The sequence below is a fragment of the Corapipo altera genome, unplaced genomic scaffold, assembly GCF_003945725.1.
Source record: "Corapipo altera isolate COAL_440 unplaced genomic scaffold, ASM394572v1 79, whole genome shotgun sequence".
NCBI lineage: Eukaryota > Metazoa > Chordata > Aves > Passeriformes > Pipridae > Corapipo > Corapipo altera.
Genome location: NW_020884927.1, coordinates 1,002,476 through 1,023,382, shown reverse-complemented (window position 1 = coordinate 1,023,382; position 20,907 = coordinate 1,002,476). Strand labels below are relative to the sequence as shown.

General features: G+C 43.7%; 1 protein-coding gene across 4 annotated transcripts in view; it reads left to right on the top strand.

Moving 5' to 3' along the window:
• The window catches only part of ABL2 (ABL proto-oncogene 2, non-receptor tyrosine kinase), a 44,184-nt gene that overhangs the window by 19,088 nt on the left and 4,189 nt on the right, over window positions 1–20,907 (top strand). For 2 of the 4 annotated variants that reach the window (XM_027658405.1, XM_027658403.1), the window contains exons 2-10: window positions 12,436–12,606; window positions 13,319–13,614; window positions 14,258–14,530; window positions 15,271–15,355; window positions 16,997–17,174; window positions 17,750–17,934; window positions 18,227–18,379; window positions 19,227–19,316; window positions 20,282–20,455. In XM_027658405.1, the coding sequence (XP_027514206.1) occupies window positions 12,436–12,606; window positions 13,319–13,614; window positions 14,258–14,530; window positions 15,271–15,355; window positions 16,997–17,174; window positions 17,750–17,934; window positions 18,227–18,379; window positions 19,227–19,316; window positions 20,282–20,455 (1,605 nt within the window). Of the gene's footprint in view, window positions 1–2,119; window positions 2,613–8,556; window positions 8,663–12,435; window positions 12,607–13,318; window positions 13,615–14,257; window positions 14,531–15,270; window positions 15,356–16,996; window positions 17,175–17,749; window positions 17,935–18,226; window positions 18,380–19,226; window positions 19,317–20,281; window positions 20,456–20,907 lie in introns of those variants that run through there. The other 2 variants (XM_027658404.1, XM_027658406.1) reach the window with 2 other exon arrangements.

The window sequence follows — 20,907 nt, the reverse complement described above, 5'->3', positions numbered from 1 at the left end:
GTGTCTGCTGATTTAACCACACCATGCTCTGTACTGAGCACAGGTTGTAGATAAAACTTGTTGGAAGGTATCAGTGGTTTTGCTTAGTGAATAGGTGCTAGCAATGAAGCAACTCTCAAATAGGAATAAAGTCTTTTACTCAGCTTTCTAACCTTCCTTCAGTTCACCTGTTTCTTAATTAAAAGCTGCTATCAGGCTATGACAAATGATGTGAAGAGGAAGAATGCAAATGGCAAGTAAACTTGCTAATAAGTAATTAAAGACAGACTTGCAGGAGATTGCAGGTTGGAGAAGTGGTCCAGGATTCAGTATGAACATGTAGAAGGTGGGACACAGAGGAAAATGGTTCTGGCTTTGTATGTGAGGTACTCAGCTCTGAGCTTCCCAGTGTGAAATAGAAATCAATCTTTGAGCTGTGGTAATCATGACAACATTTAGAACCACAGTCCAAAAAGCAGAGCATTAGGACGAGAAAAATATGTAGTTGTGCTACTGTACAAAGCTATGGTTTGTGTCCTGCATGTCATTCTGATCTGGTTTTCTGGAGGGGTGGGTGGTAGAGCTAGAGAAACTCAAAGGAGGGATGTTTAAAGGTGCCAAAAGGCAACGACATCAGACTGCCTAAGAGAAACCCTTCAGCCTGGAGGAGAGAGAGGGCTGAGGCAGAATAAGATAAAGGCTTATAAAAATCACAAATTGCAGGAATGGCACCAACAGGTAGTGAGCATTCAGGATTTGCCCTGTAAAAATTGAGGATCATCAAATGAAACCGTGTGTCCTGTTCAGAGCAAGTCAGAGCCTGTTCTTTGTTCCACACCATGCAGTTGAGTTACTGGTAACACGGCAGCAGGACATTGTTTATGTGGCGAGTTCGGTTTGCAGTGCTTCAGACAGCAACTGGGCAAGGGAGGGGAAGGAGCCTCTTAGGAAGTTTAACTACAACACCACCAGCTCTGGCTCAGAAAGACCTGGAGCTGCAACATGTTGGAGGTTTGGGAGGTGTTCTGGAATAACATCATTACCCTTTCCCCAGGCAGTGGTGACAGCAGGATGCTGGGCTGTGTGTGACCCAGCACGGTGCTGGCTGTGTCCCTGAGGAATCCCAGTTGTCAGCTGGCTGACATTTGACATTCTAAAGTGTTCTGCTGAATCTGAGGGGCAGGATTTGGTTGTCCTGTCATACTTCCTTTAAATGTTCCGTAATTTGGATGTTAACAATCAAGAAGTACTTTACTTCCTAAAAGATAATCCTGATGCCTGACTTTACAGTAGATGTAAAGCACCTTTAGTAGTAGACAGATAAAATGCATGTTTCTCTTTTTGTATCTCAGCTGCATAAAATTCCTTCAAGTTTAATATATTGGCTAGCCTTACCTCTCTTCAAGTACCTTTTTTAGGAGGAGTGTTTTTCTTTTATTATTCTGTTCTAAAATACCAGATATACTGAATAATATCCATCACAAACCTACTAAATTTGATAAATATTCTCAGTCCAGCTCCACTTAACTTATTCATAATCTTTGTCTATTCATTTACACTTATCTTTCTTTTTAATAAAACTGATTTTATTTCTACACCAGCAAGTCAAACAGTGACTTTTTTGTAGCTTTGATTACTTTTAAGGAAGAGAAATAACTATGCATACAATACCCCTAAGAGCTATAGTAATTCTACCGTAACCCAGAAAGGGTTTTCCAAAGGCATTATTTCAGTGAGTACATTCCTGTCTTAACACTGGATTCAGACACACGAGGGCTGAGCGCTGCTGTTAGATTTGGAAAAGCAAATGCAGCGACACAGCCTGGAACTGCAAAGCTGTCGGCGCTGGGCTCGGAATTCTCCCTGTGCCGAGGCTGGGGCTCGTGTTTCCCTGGTTATCCAGCAGCTGTTGGGAAGGGGCTGGTGAATGGAGCCCCTTGTCTGGCCCGTGGAGCCAATGACAAGTGTCTGGGTTTCCCAACGGGAAGTGGCCCAGCAGCCAGGAGCTAAGTTTAGTGCCATGGATTTGTTTCTCTGACTTCACGTGCTGCCCCCACAAAGGGAATCAGCCCATAGGGCTGAGAAGGAGCAAGACAACTAAACCTCCCTCAGCCAGACTCTGGGGCTCTCCTGCCAAGCATCCACATCAGGAGTTTTCCTGGTTCTGAAGTTAACAGCACAGCATGCAATTTTTGGGCAAGTATTCATGCTAAAGCTCGGCTTTTTTTGGAGGAGAGGAAACGCTGGTTTATTTTCTAAGACAAATATATTTCAAAGGAGGCAAGATCACAAGGGTATTTTAGTCAAATGAAGTAAATATTTTAAAAAGGACCCCCCTTCTTTGTTCAAGAGAAGAAAATGGCTGTGGACGATGGTTTGAACAGCATACTGGTTGCTGACAAATGAGGTTGACGGTTTGGTGATTTATTTTTAGCTGGAGAATTTTTTTCAAACAGAAGTACTGTGTAGCCTTGGCAGTTGCTGCATATTCGGTGTGGGTGGATGGAACTGAGAAACTGCATCTGTGCTAACAAGCTTTTTGGGATTCCATTAAAAAATTAAACTCATGTACTGGAAACTGAAGCTGTATCAGCTCACCTGGGGAGCTCTGCCCTCCGAATATCCTCCAAAAGGTAAGCAGTGCTGCCTGCCCAGGGCACTTGCAAAATACTTAATTTGGGCCTCAAGATATGACATCAACTCAGATTTGGGCTGTTAGATTGACATTATCTTTCTCTCCTGAGACGGCAAGTCAATGAGTTAATCTCTGTCCTCTCCTTCAAAGTTTTCCCTTTAACTGGAAAGGCTAAAAATAAATTTCAGAAAGGGCAGCTGAGAAACAGTTTAATGTGGTCATTGTTCCAGGTGCTGAGTCTAAGGAGAATACCTAATATACTGTAAGACTTCCAATAAGAAGTAGTTATGTCACTGGGAAAGCAGCTTGGACATTTATGTCATGATAGCTCAAAGGTCTGGTCAGTTGGTGCGTTACATCTGCAAAATAAACCTCTTGCCAGCTCAGCTTCATGAGTGTGGATATTTCTTGCTGCCTTAGGGATTGGCTGAGCCATGTTTTCAAGGAGTCTTTTTGTGGAAGAGCTCTTACTTCAAATGTTTGTGTTAACACTGGGAGTAAATAGCTACTTATTTGATTTCCTTAGAAGTAGATAATATCTTGGCTTTGATGTGGCCAGTAGTAACAACTCCTCAGGAATTCTGTTGGAGTGAAGTGTAATCCACATTAAGCAACTTCTCTCCCAAAGTACTGATTTAAAAAAAGTGCTCAATGACTTGCTCTAAGTTGTCATGTTTGGTCATCCCACCTTTCCTGGAGAAGGACTGGGTGACCTAATCCTCCTCACCCTTCACACTGGAGAGGTTTACTGGAACTTGCCACGACACAGAAAGAATGTCAAACAGACTTTTGAGCTACAGTTTCCCAGTCACCTCTGAAATCTGTGTGTCCCTTCATTGCACTCCTTTCTCTAAAGCCATCATTGGGGGAGTAGTTGCTGTCCACTGTAGGCAGGATTCAGAGGAAGAGACTGGAACTTCAGTACTCAATGGAAAGAGGTATGTGATCCAGAGCATCAACAGCTGCTGGTGTCTCTGCTTGTTTCTAGATCCTCACAGTTGTAAAGCTGGCATGCTTTTATAGGAGCTGAGAAAATCCTTAGTAATTAAGGGAACAAGCTTTTTGATGCGATATTTAGGATTTTGCAGAGGTTACATTTGTAGCTTTTGGTACTTAATTTTAATTACATTAAAATATCTTTCTTTGAGAAAGTGGTTTTTTTTTTATTATCTGTGGTGCTGTTGGGTTTTGGTTCCTCACCCAGAGGCACATTTAGAGGAGTCAGACTGGTACTGTGGGTGGATTCTGGTGCTTCTGACTATTCCTAATATCTGCTACAAGATATGTCTGTTGTACCTTTTAACAACTGTTAGGTTCAGCTTTCTTGTGCTCACATGAGTTCCTCACCCTAAAGTTTTTTAAATGCATCTAAACCCCTGCATCATTTTGCTGGCTGCATTTACCCCAGAATTGCCTTCCTGACAGAGTTCTGTGAGGACAGAAAATCTTAAAGGTAATGAGAGCCAGACAATTGAGTTAACAGTGTTGTACTGAACACAATCAATACTTCATCTACTTGGATATTCTCTCTTAAAACAGAAAAGCTACCAAGTGCTTCAGTAGATGGTTCACTCACAGCCTATACATTGATTATAAAGAGATTTATGCATCTTGCATTCAAGGAATGAATGAAGATTTTCTAGTGAAGACTTTGGAGCTTAAGCTTGATTTATTTCATATGGATTCTGCACCAAAAAGCTACTTCTTTACCAGAAATTAGTAGAGGAAGAAATAGGGAAGTGCTGCATTAGGTTGATAACAGGAGAAATGGTTGTGTCACTGACATCTGAGCAAAGAAATGGGCTGAGGGACACCTCTGTTTGATAATATTAATACCAAAGGGAGGGGATAACTGGTACCAGGAAAACAGAAGACAGGGTTCTTTCTATCAACATTAGTTTCTTATTTTTTTTAAATCTCAACATAACTAACAGCATCTTGAATTCTTCATACACTGGTGTAACTAAATCAATTGAGATCAATTTCTCTCCTTCTTCTGACTAAAATTCAGTAACATCAACCCCCCCCACCTTGTTTTCCCTTGGATTTTTATGTCAAGCAAGCCAAAAAATACATCTTCTAGGTAAAGACCCACCGCTTTAACCATTGTATCAGCACTTTATGAAGTTGCAAAATAAATCTGTTCCTAGCAGGTGAGGCGTATGGAGAACTTTTAGGTTCTTTCATATATTTCTCATTCTGATACCAAAGGCCACTTTCATAAACCTTTTCTATGTCAGATATATTTTGATAATTGAGGCAAGACAGTGCTACCAGCTTGGCTTGAAATATTTCCTTTTATATCATATGAGCTGTTCATGATGCAATTTTGTCACTGACTCTGAAGTCTCCTCCCTTTCTGTCTCTCCCAGACTGGTACCATAAATAGAAACCCATTCCTTGCCCATCCCAAGTTCTTGGCTCGGAGTTGTATTTCTTGGCTTTACTCAGTGGGTTGTTTACAACACTTAAACCTTGCCCCACTCCATGGGAGGCCCAAGGACTAACTATGGATCTGTGCTTTGCTCCAGCAAACCACCTTATTAAGAGTCTCGTTGCTGCCGGAGAGGAACACCTAGGAATGGCATTTAGTTAGTGCCTGCATTTTACCAAAGCCATATGTGAGCTGTCTGACCCCTTTAAACTGGTGTTTTTCACGGCCACAGAGATGTCAGCAGAAAGACCAGGTGGTCCTTTTGGGTAAAGGGTGAAGTCTGTTACAGGGTAAAGGAAGTTCATGCTGCTTCCATGCTACCACATTATTAGACAGCAGAAACTTGGCCTGTTCAGCACTGGTTTGCTTTTCAGAATGTAGTTTGTCTTGGGTATTTTTGGTTAGTAGGAAGCGCTGAGACTTGGCTTCAGAAACAAGGCTGCTGTAGAACTTGATACTGTTCCAATCGTGTCAGCAAAATAGGAAACCCACTCGCTGCTGTGTTATCAGTTTTGTTTCCTCATATTCATTAAGGCAGAAGTCCTCCCACTAACAAGCCAGTTAAAGATCTGAAAGTGCAGTGATGTAACACGATGTACGTTTTGAATGTGAAATGGAAAATACCAATTATACCAGTAGTTGTTATGTACCTGATGGTCTACTTTCCCTGCCCCGAGTTGACCAAGGCCTGTTCTTTGCTAGCCTTAAAAGCAAGCTCATAAAATGAGTCTATCTATAAAGTAGCATCATGGATATTTATATTGGAATTTAGTTTAAAGACTCAGTGGTGAAAAAAAGGTGAAATAAATGGCATATGGAAGAATCTGGGTGGCCTTGTATTCAAGTGTCCCTATTGGATAAAGGGGCACGGGAGAAGGCAGAAGATCAGTCTGTGTGTATATACACAGACATAGACACCCTGTGGTGTTTTGATGTAAAACACTAATATATCAGATTGAGACTGTTTGCAAGGACCAGTATTTACCCTATAATCCTTCCTTTGTCTCTCTCCCTTCCATTGACAAACCAGTCACTTTGCCCTGTGGCCAACAACACCAAATCCTTTTCAGAGCTGTATTTTGATTTGCATGTTCTATTCTTTTATTAAGAGACACTGACAGTTGGCTCTGAAATTCAAAGTATAGCAATTTTTTTAGTAGCTTTCCTGAACTATGCATTTCAAAGTAGCGTAGTCAGCAAGGTTTCCTTTTATTCAACTTTTTCCTACTGCTGGAAGAACTAGAAAAATGGTTCTAAATGGATGACTTAAGTCGTACAGGAAGGGTAACCACTCTCAGGAAACAGCTTTGAAGGGCACCACAGGGAACAGTGTAAGGAGCTGGGAAGAGCTGCTGTGCCTGAAAGGTGGATTCTTCCACCGAGGAAGTTGAGTGTACTAGAACTAAGATTTTATATTGTGCACTTACTGTGAAGGAAATAGGAACAGGATGCAGATGTGGTGGATGCAGATGTCAGAGTGATGGCCTGCAGCATAAAATAGCTATCTAGGAAAATCAGTTGTAAAAGAAATAATGCTCATCTAGAAGCCAGAAAGATGCTTGATTTTCTTCTGCCTGGGTGCATTTGACAGGATCTTATGGACTGCTGTGCACTGTCTTTTCCAGTGGGGAACACCTTCAGAAGGGTGCAGGCGCAGAATTACCCTGTTGCAGGAAACTTACAGCCAAAATGTTTCTCACCCATTATGCCAGTGCTGGCAACTACATGATTCCCATCAGGAGCTTGTTAACACACCAGCCAACCATTAGGCTTTGGCTACAGACTCCTCTGACAGAGGCTAAAATTGATAGGTAGGGATATTTGCAAGTTACATTAATCCAGCCTAACTTTCTGCTAATCCTTAATTGTTCCAAATACCAATTAGTCATCTGTTGTATGTTAACTAAGAAGTAAATGTGATATTTTAGCTAAGGTTATTTACAGCTATTCATCTAGCCACAAATCCATACGTACCCTTTCCTGGTACCTTTTCAGATGAAAATGTGTTTGTCACAAAACTTATCCACGTGTTTCTAAGGCTGTGCTGTCTTTCTCTACAGATTCTGATTGTTCTTTGTGTATTAACACATACACTAAGCTTAGTGCAAGTACCAGTATCATTCAGAGTACTTGGACCAAATAAGAGGGCAGAAAACAGTAAACTGCAATAAGCAAAACAAAGAGGGAAAGAGAGAAAAGCCCAGGAGCTTTCAAATAAAGGCACCTCAACCTCTGGCTCCTGAGTAGTCATGCTGCAGGATTCACTGAGCTTGGTCTTAGAAGAGAAAGAAGAGAGGTCACCCACTTCACAGAAATTTAGGACACCTGCATACTGTTCTTCCTAAGGTATTTCTATGTCTAGTTAATTTTTCCACACACATTAGGTGCTGGTTGCAGGGGAAATAACTCTTGTCACAAGCCATATGGGGAAAGCAGCTCCTCATCATCACAGCATATCCACAGTTCCATATACTCCTTTTCCACATCCACAGCCTAAGAAAACACAAATAATTGGAAGAAGCCAGGTTGCCTACCTTTAGCCTGATTTGTGTCCTCATCACGTGGTACAGCTGCCCTTCTCACAGAATGAAGTTCACAGATTACAGAAGTGCTGCTTTCTTGCCTTGGTGGGCTGCAACAGCTCCTCTCCTCCTGCAGAGACCAAACCCCTGACTTCCCTTTCCCTGCTCCCTTTTATACCCCTCTGCAGGCCCACCACCCTCCCAGGTGAGAGACTGCCATGGGGAGTGTTTGTTAACCCTCCCATGTCTACCTCCTTGGAGGAGCCTGTGCTGCTACAAACCAACTCTGCTGGGAAGCTAGGGCTTTTAAAGAATTCATCTAACAAATCTTGGGTTTTTGAGAGGTAATTTGATGGGGCCCTTTTGGAGAGCTGTCCTGAGTGTTACTAATCAGCAAATACGCAGCTCAGACTGGGTGCACTGTATGGGCCTTGCTTTCTGTGTCTTTCCAAAATCCTGACACATCCAAGAGCATTCACGTGTTCAGTGCTGGTACCTCTCTGAGATGTGTGTTTTCACTAACATCCTTTCCTGTTGATTCACGTAAGCAGTGCTCCAGGAATGGTATGTGGAGTGGAAAAATGAATCAATCTGGGCGGTCCCCGTAACGGGTGATCCGTGTTGTAATTTGTGCAAAGGAATTTCTCCAAGGAAACTGTTTGCTTTCTTCCCAAACACTTTGTTGCCTAACTCTTAGTGGAACAAAACTCTGTCTCCGTAGCTCATCTCAAAATCGTTTCAACTTGCAGCCCAGTCCCCACATCCTCTGTTTGCTCAGCATTCCCTGGAAAGCTCCACCCTCATCCCAGCTAATAACCACGTTAACCCACAGCTCGATTTTCCCAGTCTGTCCTTCGCCCTCCTGGGAGCACTTCCTTTCCCACTGGCCCCAGCCTTGCAAGCAGCTCGTGGAGGCCTCTGTGCTGGCAGTGGCAGCCCAGGATTTGTCGTGCCAAACAGCCTCCCTGTCTGCTGGGAAGCACATCATGAGCGTGGGGACAGTCCTCTTCCAGTCCAGCAGCTATGGCAAAGAGGGGAGGCTGCTCTGCTGCCTCGGTGAGGGAGCCTCCGAGCCTGCCAGGAGCTTCTCAGGTAGGATGCTGAGGGGTGTAATCCTCTCCTGTCCCTTTCCTGTGGGGGAAAGTTCCTTCAAGTGTGGGTCCTTTCAAGTCTATCTTTGTCTTGTAGTATGAGGTTGCCAGCTTTTACTGGGATTTTAGGATTATTGAAATGCTTCTTTTCTACAAGCAGTTAAACTGTATTTCAGAAATAGAGGCCACTTCAGCACTTAATGTGACTTCAAAATTTAAAATTTAACATATTCGCCTGCTGTAGGATTAAAGAGATTGGTAATTGAAGTGTTGGCAGTAGGGATAGGGGACAAAACACCCCTTACATGTTGGCTGAATAGGAAAAGCATTCATATCTGGAGAGAGGCAAATTGTATTGTGGGAATAAAGGAAAGGAAGGAGAGGGATGAAGCGTAACCTCCTTGCGTGACTGTGTTTTACTTGCACACTAAGTGATGATGTAAGTTTTCCATTGTATAGGAAATGAAAATGATAGTACACGATTTATGGTCAGTCTTGAAAAGGAGCTGAGATAAAGCAGAACTTCCCAGCTCATTTCCTCCCTTCAGGTGCAGACAGAGCTTGCAGACTGCTCAGCTGGGGGGGCATAATTTCTGATGTGCTTTGGTTATCTTAGTTTCCTTAATGACATCTGTACAATGATCACGTTCTACTGACCTTCCACAGCCTTATGTACTGCATGGTGTAGATCCCACACCGTACAGAGCAGCGTGGTTATTATGGAATAATAGCTTGCCAGAGGTACTTTTATATCCTGGTAAAATCCCCTTTAGTAGGTGTTGGGTAACCTTTACAGTTATTTAAGCATCCAAGTCACTCTAACATGAAAGTGAAGGAAGTTAGTGAGACACGAACTCTTAAAAGCATTTGATTTTCAGGTAATGTGATTTTTGGGTGAGCACTGTAGCTAAGTGATTGAAGCTCCTCATCAAACATTAACTTCTGCTGGCTTTTTCTGTACAGCAGGTGGGTGTTAAGAACTTGTGCCAGCCTCCCAGGCACTCCCAAAGAAGTGATGGTAGTCCCACGTCTGCTTTGACTCCCCCCCAGCCAATCCAGCACAGCCCCAGCCGTGTTTCCGTGTGGGCAGAGCAGGTGGAATTTCTGCTGGCTTTGCCTTGGCTGCAGTGGGCTCAGCGTGGGCAGGGGGCTGCCTGCAGCACCTCTGGAGCTGAGCTGGCACTGGGCTGCTTCAGGCTCTCCATGGATGCATGGATAAAACACTTTGTGCTGTCTGGGGAGCAGGGTGCTCACTGAGCGAGTGTTTCTGGCTGGAGAAAGAAACTTAAGGGGTGCTTTGATTTAATAATAAATGCTTATATTTTTGTTGAAAGCCTTGCACATGTTGGCAGATACATAATTGAAACACACCAAGGTATTTCAGAGCTGAAAGGTCGTGTATTTTTTGGAAAGTGCCTACTTTTGTGTTTGCTCCTTAGCAGAGATGCCTAAGTCAGAGTTCTCATACAACACATTTGACTTTGCTTCAGGCACTGAAACACTAACCACAAGCACTGTAGGAGAATAAAGAATGTATTATTTAATTAAATATGTATTTTTACTCCATAAAGAGAGCTGGGTTTAGGAACTGGTGCTTAACAACTGGACATACATATGCACACACCCAGCCCTAAAAAAATACAGCATGAATGTTGGCAGCTATGCTGTAATGTAGGGGGGTGAGCATTGGGATTTCTTATTTTTTATGACAGCACCCAGTCTGATGGGTTAATATACTGTAAAACTAATTGCAGTTGATAGTTAGGAATAAGAAGTGTATGTAAATATTGCATCTGCAGGCAATGCAATCAAGGAACTGACATTTTGGTGGTTTAATCTGTAGTCCCTTTTGTTCATGCCAGGAGAACCTTGACAGAGGCTATTTTGGCAAGGCTTGGGAGGTGTGTTACTAAGTAATGGCAGGATGAACAGGTTATGCAAGCAATAGAACTCTGAATAATTACCAGAAATGCAGTCAAAAGCCACTTAGCTACATGTTTAAAATGAAAACAGAACAAACTTCAGCCACTTACTTTCTCATGTACCTACAATACAGTTAAAATTGCATTAGAGGCTGGAAACCCCCCTTATCCTCATTTTCCAGGCTTGAGCTCTGTCCTGTGACACAGATTTGGCATGTTCCTTTGCCTATTACTTGGCACAGGCCTCTTCCTGTTTTGTGTCTCGCTGACTTCCCAATTTTCCCGTCCTGTATTGGATTTGAGCTCTTTGTTCTCTTTTCAAGTGCCTTATAGACCAGCTTTTGCTCATGAGTGTAAATCTTGGGGGCCTGGGGAAGGGGGTAGGTGACCACAGCACATGTTCTCTTGCAGTGGTCTGACTTCTCAGCCCCTCAGAAACGGGCCAAAGCAATGACTGTAAGGCAAAGAAAGCCTCAGGTATTTTTTTTTTTTAAAGAGAACTTTTTATGTTTAATGCATTTAATGAAATCTCTTCACAGTGTACATTTCACTAAGTTCAACAAGAGAATTCAGAAATAGGTATTGGGACAGTTACTTAAATCAGTTGTGCCAGCAGAGAAAAAATATACCTTTACACCTTCATGTTTTTTGCTCCCTTGAGCAGCCCATGGGTATGAAATCCCAACAATGCTCTTTCTCATCTTAATATTGAAATCCATTCTGCTTCATATTCCTGAAAAACCTCTCTGTGGATTGGAAAGCCAGTGGGGGTCCTGACATAGCACTACCATGAGGTGTTCAGGCAGCTTTGCTTCTTACTACAATTCCTTCTAAAACCCTATGGATTTAGACTGGTTTTAATCATCACAAAAACTGTATGGACTTTTTTCTTTTGTTTACAAACATATCTGATTCCTCCCCCTGCTCCCTTGTACTAACAAGTTTTCATCACTTGTCCTTTGAAACAGCAAAGGAGGATTGCCTGGGTATTCAGAAAGGCTGCTGCTAAACACCCACCATCACCTGTACTACCTTCTGTCTGTCCCTGGCAGTTTTCCACCTCTTATTTACACAGCTCTGTAGTATGTTACAAGTCACCATCATTCCTGTTAATATTGACTCAGTTACTTATACATCTAATTTGTGTCATAATTCAGCCTTACCTGTAATGCTGGTTTCAGATCCAGGCTTGTCTACGCCCACCATAGGAACAATAAAGGTATAAAACGTAACATTTTGGCATTGAAAGGTTTTCTTTGCTGCTTCATGTAATTTAAAAAAGCACTTTTAATTTTGCACTGATTTTTTATATATACGAATGCTTAATCGAGGCGTATATAAATAGAAGTATATATAATAAATAATAAATAGAAATTTTATATATGTAGTTTGCTACTTGGTATATAGGTAGTTAACCATCTTTTCCAGCCCCTCCTAGAAGGAACCTATAGAATGAAGAGTCCACAATGTGGGATTGAAAACCACTGATTTAAGAGTCCAGATGTGATGTTCCTTTTCCCTAAGGGCACAGTTTGCTGTAGGAGCTTTGCTCTGCTGTACACTGGGGTTTTGATCTATTTGAATCTATTTGATAAACTTGATCTATTCCCCCAGAGGGTGGCTGGTCACTGAACAGGCTCCCCAGGGAATTGGTCATGGTCCCAAGCCTGACAGAGTTCAAGGAGCATTTGGACAAGGCTCTCAGGCACATGGTGGCATTGCTGGAGTGTCCTGTGCAGGGCCAGGAGATGGACTCAACGATCCTTTTGGGTCCCTTCCAACTCAGGGTATTCCCTGATTCTATAGTTTACAGCTGTACACAGAATAACTGTCTCTTCTGCTCCTTTCCCAGAGGCCCTGCACCGCCCCTACGGCTGCGATGTGGAACCCCAGGCACTGAACGAAGCCATCAGGTGGAGCTCCAAGGAGAACCTGCTCGGAGCCACTGAGAGCGACCCCAATCTCTTTGTTGCACTTTACGATTTTGTAGCAAGCGGAGACAACACCCTCAGCATCACCAAAGGTAGGGCTGGGGGTCACACAGCAGCTGCCAGCCGGGCAACTGAGCAGCAGAAAACAGAAAGAGGAATCCTTGCCTGGATAGAAATGGGAATAGCGCGGTTAGGGAAGTTTATTCCCTGCATTGATGGCGGTAAGCAGACGGTCTGTCCCTCGCTGGTGCTGGAGGGACACCTGCCGGGCAGTTTTCCTCGGACAAGCACAGTCCTGCCCATTCCCGTTCCAGGCTCCCCAAATCACTGCCCTGTGAGATACCTGTTGTAGGGAGGGGCAGAGGGAAATGGCAGCATTATGGAAGGTAACAGAACTCAGCACTTTCACCTGGGACAAAATCAAGAATTGAGCATTGCACAGGCACTTTCTGGTCAGTACATATGTCAGAATAAGACCTGCTGCAGAAGTGTTTCAAATCACGTGTCATTTAAGGCTTCAAGGAGACAAACCTCATCCCTCCAAGCAAATAAAGTCTTTCTAGTCTAAAAAGCTGGAGTACAAGAAGCTTTTTGAGTTCACCACTCTCACTGCAGAAAATTAGGGAGCAGTATTGCAGATATTCTGTCTGAAACTTTGCTTCATAAATATTTGATATATAGCAGTTTAGTTATGATTTTTGTTGTTAAGCCACAAACCCAGACTCAGCTGATGCTGAGTTTCTCCCTCACTGAGTCCCAACAGCTTGCACTGTACTTACTTTGCTTTTGTCTTTCTGTTCAAAGGTGAGAAGTTGCGAGTCCTGGGTTACAACCAGAATGGTGAGTGGAGTGAGGTACGTTCGAAGAACGGGCAGGGCTGGGTACCAAGCAACTACATCACGCCAGTGAACAGCCTGGAAAAGCATTCCTGGTACCACGGGCCCGTGTCCCGCAGTGCAGCAGAGTATCTGCTGAGCAGCCTCATCAACGGCAGCTTCCTGGTGCGGGAAAGCGAGAGCAGCCCAGGGCAGTTGTCCATCTCGCTCAGGTACGAAGGACGTGTTTACCACTACAGGATCAACACCACCTCGGATGGGAAGGTGAGGATCTCCGGACAATGCTGCAGGGAGGGGAGATAAGGGTACAAGGGTATTAAGTAAGAGGTGGTGCAGAATCTCAAGTTGCAGGCTGTTAAGGGAGGGAGATGTGAGAGAAAACAGGTCCGCTGGTTTATTAATATAGGAAAAGAAGAAGTGTGCCAAGGGTTTGGTGGCAGCTCACCAAACAGCACTTTGGAGAAGTGCAGACAGTACTTGTCTTGGCTGAAAGTATCTAAGGAGCAAGGCAGCTGTGGTTGGAGGTGGTGATAGCCCTCCACTGGTCCACTTACAATAAGCAGAGCTTTGGTAAGTTGGCATTTTTAACCTAGATCAAACAGTAATATGTTGTGTTGAGAGATGCAAAAGCAGGCCTTGTGCTTGGCTAAGAATTCCAGTTTCTAGTCCTGTAAAGCACGAGGCAGGAGGCAGCACAGCTCTTAAGTGATAACTTATTTCTAGCTGCCTTCTGCAAGTAAAAGTCCCACAGATTAATAATCATTTGCCCAACAAGATGAGAACAAATGTTCTAAAGTCTGTTTCTCTGACTCTTTAAAAAGAACATTTTTACTGTACCTGTTTTCCAGTGTTACTGAAAGCTTCCAGCTCCTTTCATTTAAGCAGATTCCTGGGTGTTTCTTACCAGGTCTATGTGACAGCAGAAAGCCGTTTCAGCACCCTGGCAGAGCTCGTGCACCATCACTCAACGGTAGCAGACGGCCTGGTGACAACCCTGCACTACCCAGCACCCAAGTGCAATAAGCCCACTGTCTATGGAGTGTCCCCCATCCATGACAAGTGGGAGATGGAGAGGACTGACATCACCATGAAGCACAAGCTCGGGGGAGGGCAGTACGGCGAGGTGTACGTGGGGGTCTGGAAGAAATACAACCTCACTGTTGCTGTGAAAACATTAAAGGTGAGTTTTCAGCACTGTTTGTTTGGCCACCATTTATGATGAGAGTAAGGAAATTGAAGTATTTTAAATTACACCACCTAATAATAAGAGTATGAGAAAATGGAGAGTGCTGATCTGCATTAAGTCCATGCTTCAGAGTAGCTTTGCAGATCAAAGGTACCTTATCAAACTTATACCAGTGCATGTGCTTGGAAACAAGTTGGAATTTTGGCCCAGCAGGAACTGCATGTCCAAATCAGATCTGTAGAAATGGTTACCAGGTTGACTTCCCTTCCTCCAGAGGAGCTGTGGAACCTTTAAGAAATTAGAAGAGTTGGAAATACCTTCTACAACCTCCCCTCCACTCCTGAAAAAATGCAGCATCTCCATCTGTCTTTTCTTTTCAAAACCTTCTGTTTGTTTCAACATTAACAATTGCAATTCTGTGTGCTCTCTAAGTAAGGGAGCTTTCAGACTTAATTTTTATAGCTAAGTCAGTGATCCTGAGGGGCTTCACCAGACACAACAGCTACCAAACAAGCCAGTCTGGCACTGTCTGGGCACTGCAGATCTGTCACCTCACTGTGCTCTGGGCCAGCCAGGCAGCTCTTCAGGGCTGTTACAGTTTGCTTTGGTAAAAGCCAAGACACCAGAGTGGAGACAAGGAAGCCAGCATTTATATTCAGCCTGAATGTGTGGTGTTAACCAGACCTTGGACATGAAGATAAATGTTCCCTTCTTTTTGCTCTCTATTTATCTAGGAAGATACCATGGAGGTGGAAGAGTTCTTGAAAGAAGCTGCTGTGATGAAGGAGATCAAGCACCCAAATCTAGTGCAGTTGTTAGGTCAGTGACATATGTTGCTCTTTCTGTTCTTACTTAGTCTTGATTTTGGCAAAATCTCATCTTGTTTAAATGCAGTGGCAGCTTTGCTGTACTTATGTAACTTTTTGAATCAGGTCAGGTTATGGGGTGATATTTTTGGCAGCTTTATGTAATATTGGAGCTAAGAGACACTAATTTTAAATAAAACATCAAATACAGTCACATTAGTAGACAACTTTGCTGTTGAGGCACAACTGTGTTACATAAAAATTTGCAATATCATCCTCCTGTTAGTTTGTGTCCTTGGCCCCAGACGTGCTCCAGGGTTTAGTTATCAGGCTCAGATTCCTTCTCTGCCCTATTGAATCAAATTTACAAAATTATTTTTCATGACTTATTTGCCTGAGAGAACAGAACAAAATTGTAAGAAAATTGGAAATGAAAGGAAAAGTTATATTTGAAGCACAACAAATACTGTTCTTTGTACTTCTCAAGTGAGGGACGTTTATAAAATAAGCTGCACTGAAGAGAACAAATTAGTCCCTAATTAAGCAGAAGACACCAGATCGCTGCTGCTCTGAGGGACCCTGTGTATCACCAAATAAGTACATGAGATCAAACACCACATGACTGGAAGAAATCCACAGGCTTTACAGCTTGGCTGAGCCCCCTTGTCTCACTGGCAGATGCACCATATGATGATCATTATTAAATAGTCTGCATAGCTGTTAATTCTACATGTACAAAGATTCTTAAGGAGACACCCTAAACCTCTACTAGTGTTTACTAGTTGCTTCTAGACTTCTGCTGCTTTCAGGAGTGGAGCTGTCAAGCCAAGCCTAGGATGAAAGGAGAAATGTGAAGCATGTGAAGGGTTTTACTTACTAATGGCAACTATTCTGTACCCATTTAAAAAACAGGCACAGATGAAGTGTCTGCCCAGCCCTGTCTGGTTCCAGGAGCAGAGACTCGGAGATTTGTCATCACAGAGCTGCATCTTTGCTCTTTGTGATGCTCAGCATAGTTGTGTTTTACTCCTGCATGTGCAGAAGGGTATGAATAGGCCTTTGGTGCTGCAGGGGGAGTTCACAGAGACAAGAGTATCCTGTTGCCCCCCTCCTCCACCAATACATGCTTTGTACAGTGACTGCAGCAAGTAGCCATCCCAGGAATGTGTAAGAATGCTGCTTCAGGAGCAGGTCTCACCGTGCTGATTCCTTACCCAGCACATGGGAGCGCTTCACATTACTCTGTAGTGACATTTCAGTCTGGAAATCTTGCCAGCTGACAGGTACCTGCTTCCAGTTGGCCACTCTTTAGCTTTATCAAGGCAGGGAGAGGAAGAAAAGCAAATTGCATGTTCAGAATATCTCCTATTTTATCCTGTAACCTTCCAAAGAACAAAACTACTGCTTCATGTCTATTATACAGGAATAGCAGTACTTTCATAAACATGTTCCTTTCTATCCATAAAGTGGATGGACAGATAAATAGACAGAAGCACTGAGTTTTACGTTGGGCTGCATTGACCTGGGTAGATGGAAGTCTTCACTTTTCAGAGAAACACTCATCGGTCCAGAATCCAAAAAATGGACATTAAATCAGGAGCAGTGATAAGAAAGGGAAACTCTATTAACATGCTCCCCTGCTCCTCACTGCCAGGTGTGTGTACCCTGGAGCCCCCCTTCTACATCGTGACGGAATACATGCCATATGGGAACCTGCTGGACTATCTGCGGGACTGCAACCGGGAGGAAGTGAGTGCTGTCGTGCTGCTCTACATGGCCACCCAGATCTCCTCTGCCATGGAGTACCTGGAGAAGAAGAACTTCATTCACAGGTGGGTAAAGCCTCGTGGAGCTGGTGCAGTTTCAGACTGCAGTGATGAACAGGCACCAGTGTGGAGGCCCAGGAATTCCTGATTTTGGGGAGGTTTTTTCCAGAGTTAGGTTTCACACCTATCCATTGGCTGTTGGTTTCAGTACTGTCCTGCAGTACCTCCTCCCCAGGACTTTCACAGCAGACTTATAATCTTGTGCCTGACTTGCCTGACAGCAGTTGGTGTTGTGCTGTACCCCGTGTGCCAGACAGTGCCCACCTCAAGTCCTGTTTTAATCCAGATAAAGCCATGTCATAAACCAATTACCAGTGTGTGATGAGCTGCTGATCTCATCCTATCTTCAGAAAACATAAACTTCTCACTGTAACAGCTATGATTATTGGAAATTTAATAGAATTTAAAGAATTAACCCTAATCCAGACTTACCTCAGATTCTGACACTGTTCAGGGCAAAGCTCACCTTGCCTTTACCTGCTGTGTTCATAGAGTGCTTCCCAATTCAGGAGAGTGGGACCCTGGACTGTACTCAGAAGCCCTGCTCTTGCTGCACTAGTGTCCTTTTTTCCTTTGTCCAGGGACTTGGCAGCACGGAACTGCTTAGTTGGAGAAAACCACGTGGTGAAGGTGGCTGACTTTGGCTTAAGTCGACTCATGACTGGTGATACCTACACAGCCCACGCTGGGGCCAAGTTCCCAATCAAGTGGACGGCTCCCGAGAGCCTGGCCTATAACACCTTTTCAATCAAATCAGATGTGTGGGGTAAGAAAACTCACCTTCAGTGCTTTTTTCTTGTCCATTTTGTTTCTCTCTGCCAGCCTAGATGGTAACTTGCTTTCTGGCCTGGGCAGAAACGTGTGGGGAGGAGATGGTCACATGCCTGGCCACAACTTCGTGAATCAGTTCTTAGCATGTGATGTCTTCACCTAGACTGGCCTGAGGTATTTGTGAGGAAACGATGCTGCCTCAAGCTGCAGTGAAGGCCACAGCATAATGAGCAACACAAGAGGAGGGCAGACTTATCACCAGGAATTCTGTTTTCCTCCTTTTGCAGCCTTTGGGGTGCTGTTATGGGAAATTGCTACCTATGGAATGTCACCGTACCCAGGCATCGACCTCTCTCAGGTGTATGATCTGCTGGAAAAAGGCTATCGGATGGAGCAGCCAGAGGGGTGCCCTCCCAAGGTGTATGAACTCATGAGGGCATGTGAGTATCTTCTTCCAGTTTGGGGGACAAAGCCTGAGAGTGTGGGAGGGATCTGTAGTGTAGGGATCTAAGAGCCTGTCTCCAGCCATACCTGATCCCCAGCACGTCACAGACAGTCTGGGTGACTTTGGGTAGGAAACAAAGAAGCTGGGTGATGAGGAAGGGTATCACTGCTTAAAAAAAACCTTCAGCAAGCTGACAAAAGCCAAAAAGCTGGGAATTCATGTGATATTAACGCAAAGTGAGCAGAATGCCAGTCACTTTCCAGACTCTCTGGTGATACCAACAGACAGTGTTTCCAGAGTACATTCCTCTAGTGTGGGTTCTAACTACAGAAATTACACTTTTCATTATGATCCCCTTCTGTAACTTTCCAAGCTCCATCTAGGATCAAGGCACTCTCCTCCTCTATGCCCCACAAGGTGCACACATCTTTCTTTTGGATGGTCTGCCTGAATTTCAGTATTAAGAGCATGTGAGTAGGATGTTACCTGGAGCTTTTCACACACAGCTATCTGTGACTGGGCTGGATGTGTTCAGTCCAAGCACCTAGGCTAGCAAATCTTGAATTGTCCTTTGCCCAGAAAAAATCAGAAAGAGAGAAAGGGAGAGCAGAAAAACCTGTGGAGGGTCCAGAGAGCTAGGACTTTTAGAACTGGTTCCTTCTTTTCAAGGTTGGTTTGTTAGGATACCGTAGGGTGACTGACTGCTATGAATTAATACCTGTGAACAATTCTAAAGCCTGCTTATCAGTAGGTCAGAGTCTGACTTTCTGTCTCCTTGGACAGAATAAAAATCATCTACCCATTTCAGGCACTGAGACTCACTCTGCTTTCTGACATTGCAGGCTGGAAGTGGAACCCACCAGACCGACCTTCCTTTGCTGAGACCCACCAGGCCTTTGAAACCATGTTCCACGACTCGAGCATCTCAGAGGGTGAGAGCTGCTGTTGTTCTATTCCTGAAACAGGAATAGGTAACTGGAGGTTACCCCATAGTGAGTGATGGAGAGAAACAGCAAGATGAATGCACATCACAGTCCCCTGCTGACTGCAGCAATTAGGTCACGAAATATTATTCTCCCAGCCTTAATTTTTAAAAAGTGTGCCTTAATCTCCGGATTTTCTACTTAGCTACTTCTAGGAGCAAATTTGTGCAACTCAGCTCTCAAATACAATCAGCCAGGAGGTAAATACTGGTGAGGGGTGTGATACTGCTCAGCAGACAGGCAGAAATGTCTGAGCATCTGCTCAATTTTTAAATCAAATATGAAAGTGATCCATCCACGTCCCTCCTACAGAAAAAACACAGCAGATGGAATTTTATCAGGGTAGATCTATAACAGGCACATCCAGTGGCCACACAAATGTGTGTGGCCAGGAGGCTGTGGGGTTTTTTCTCCTTTTTTTTTTTTTTCCCAGTCACATACCTTTTGTTGGTGTTGGGAAGGAAACATGTAGTCTTCATTTCCAATAGGGAGGTGCAGTGCAAAGCAGCTTAGATCCAGATCCAGAGAGGACACAAATTTGGGGGATCCCAGGAGCATCAATAGGAGGCACCTTGATTAAAAACAGAGGCAGATGCGTTCAGTGCTGGCTTTAGCTCTTCATCAACCCTTTACCCATCACAGAGCTAGATTTGTATTAGACCTCTTGTACAGATCCTACTCTTTGGGGTTTTTGTCTGAATTTATAAAGATGCAAATGAGTTTGAAATCATTATGAAAAACATCTGACCCTGAACACTTCTAGACTTGAACAAAAACTAAATCCATAAATCATGTATTTCTCAGTCATGGATCTCTTCCTGCCAGTCTGGATTTTCAGTAAAGACCCAGATCTTTTTTTTCCTCTTCCTCTGCTGGTCTGTGTTTCAACTATTCCATTTTTTTTTTCCACACAGAGGTAGCAGAGGAGCTTGGAAGAACAGCCTCCTCCTCATCCATAGTTCCTTACTTGCCCCGCTTACCCATTCTTCCCTCCAAGACGAGAACACTGAAGAAACAGGCAGAGAACAAGGAGAACATCGAAGGAACACAGGAGACTGTGGAGCACTCGGCTTCCAGCTCAGCACCAGGTATGGCCACTGGGACAGGGGCAGTGAGGCCACAAATTCTGGGTGTAAATTCCCAGAGAAACAGAAGAAAACCAAACAACACAACACGGGAAGGTGCTTTGTGCTGCCCAATTATTTACCAGCAAATAGAAAACACTGCAGCTTTCTCAATGCTCTTTTAGTAGATCCCGTTGAATTTTTTTCTTTCATATTTAGTTTTGCTGCTTTCTTTTAAATGACAGCTTCAAAACTGAAGTTGACAATTCAACAAGAGATATTTTTTTTAATACTTACGGTGTTTAGGAAGGAGGGAAAAAGTACAGGAAGAGAGTAAGAAATTGGAATAAAAGAACAACTTTTTTCTGATCTCTCTCTCCAAAGAGGCCTCCTCAGTATAGGCAGCAGACAAGTCACACGCAGAAATGGAAAACATTAAAGAAAAAATAAAATAAAAGTGCTCACTTCCTCTCTCA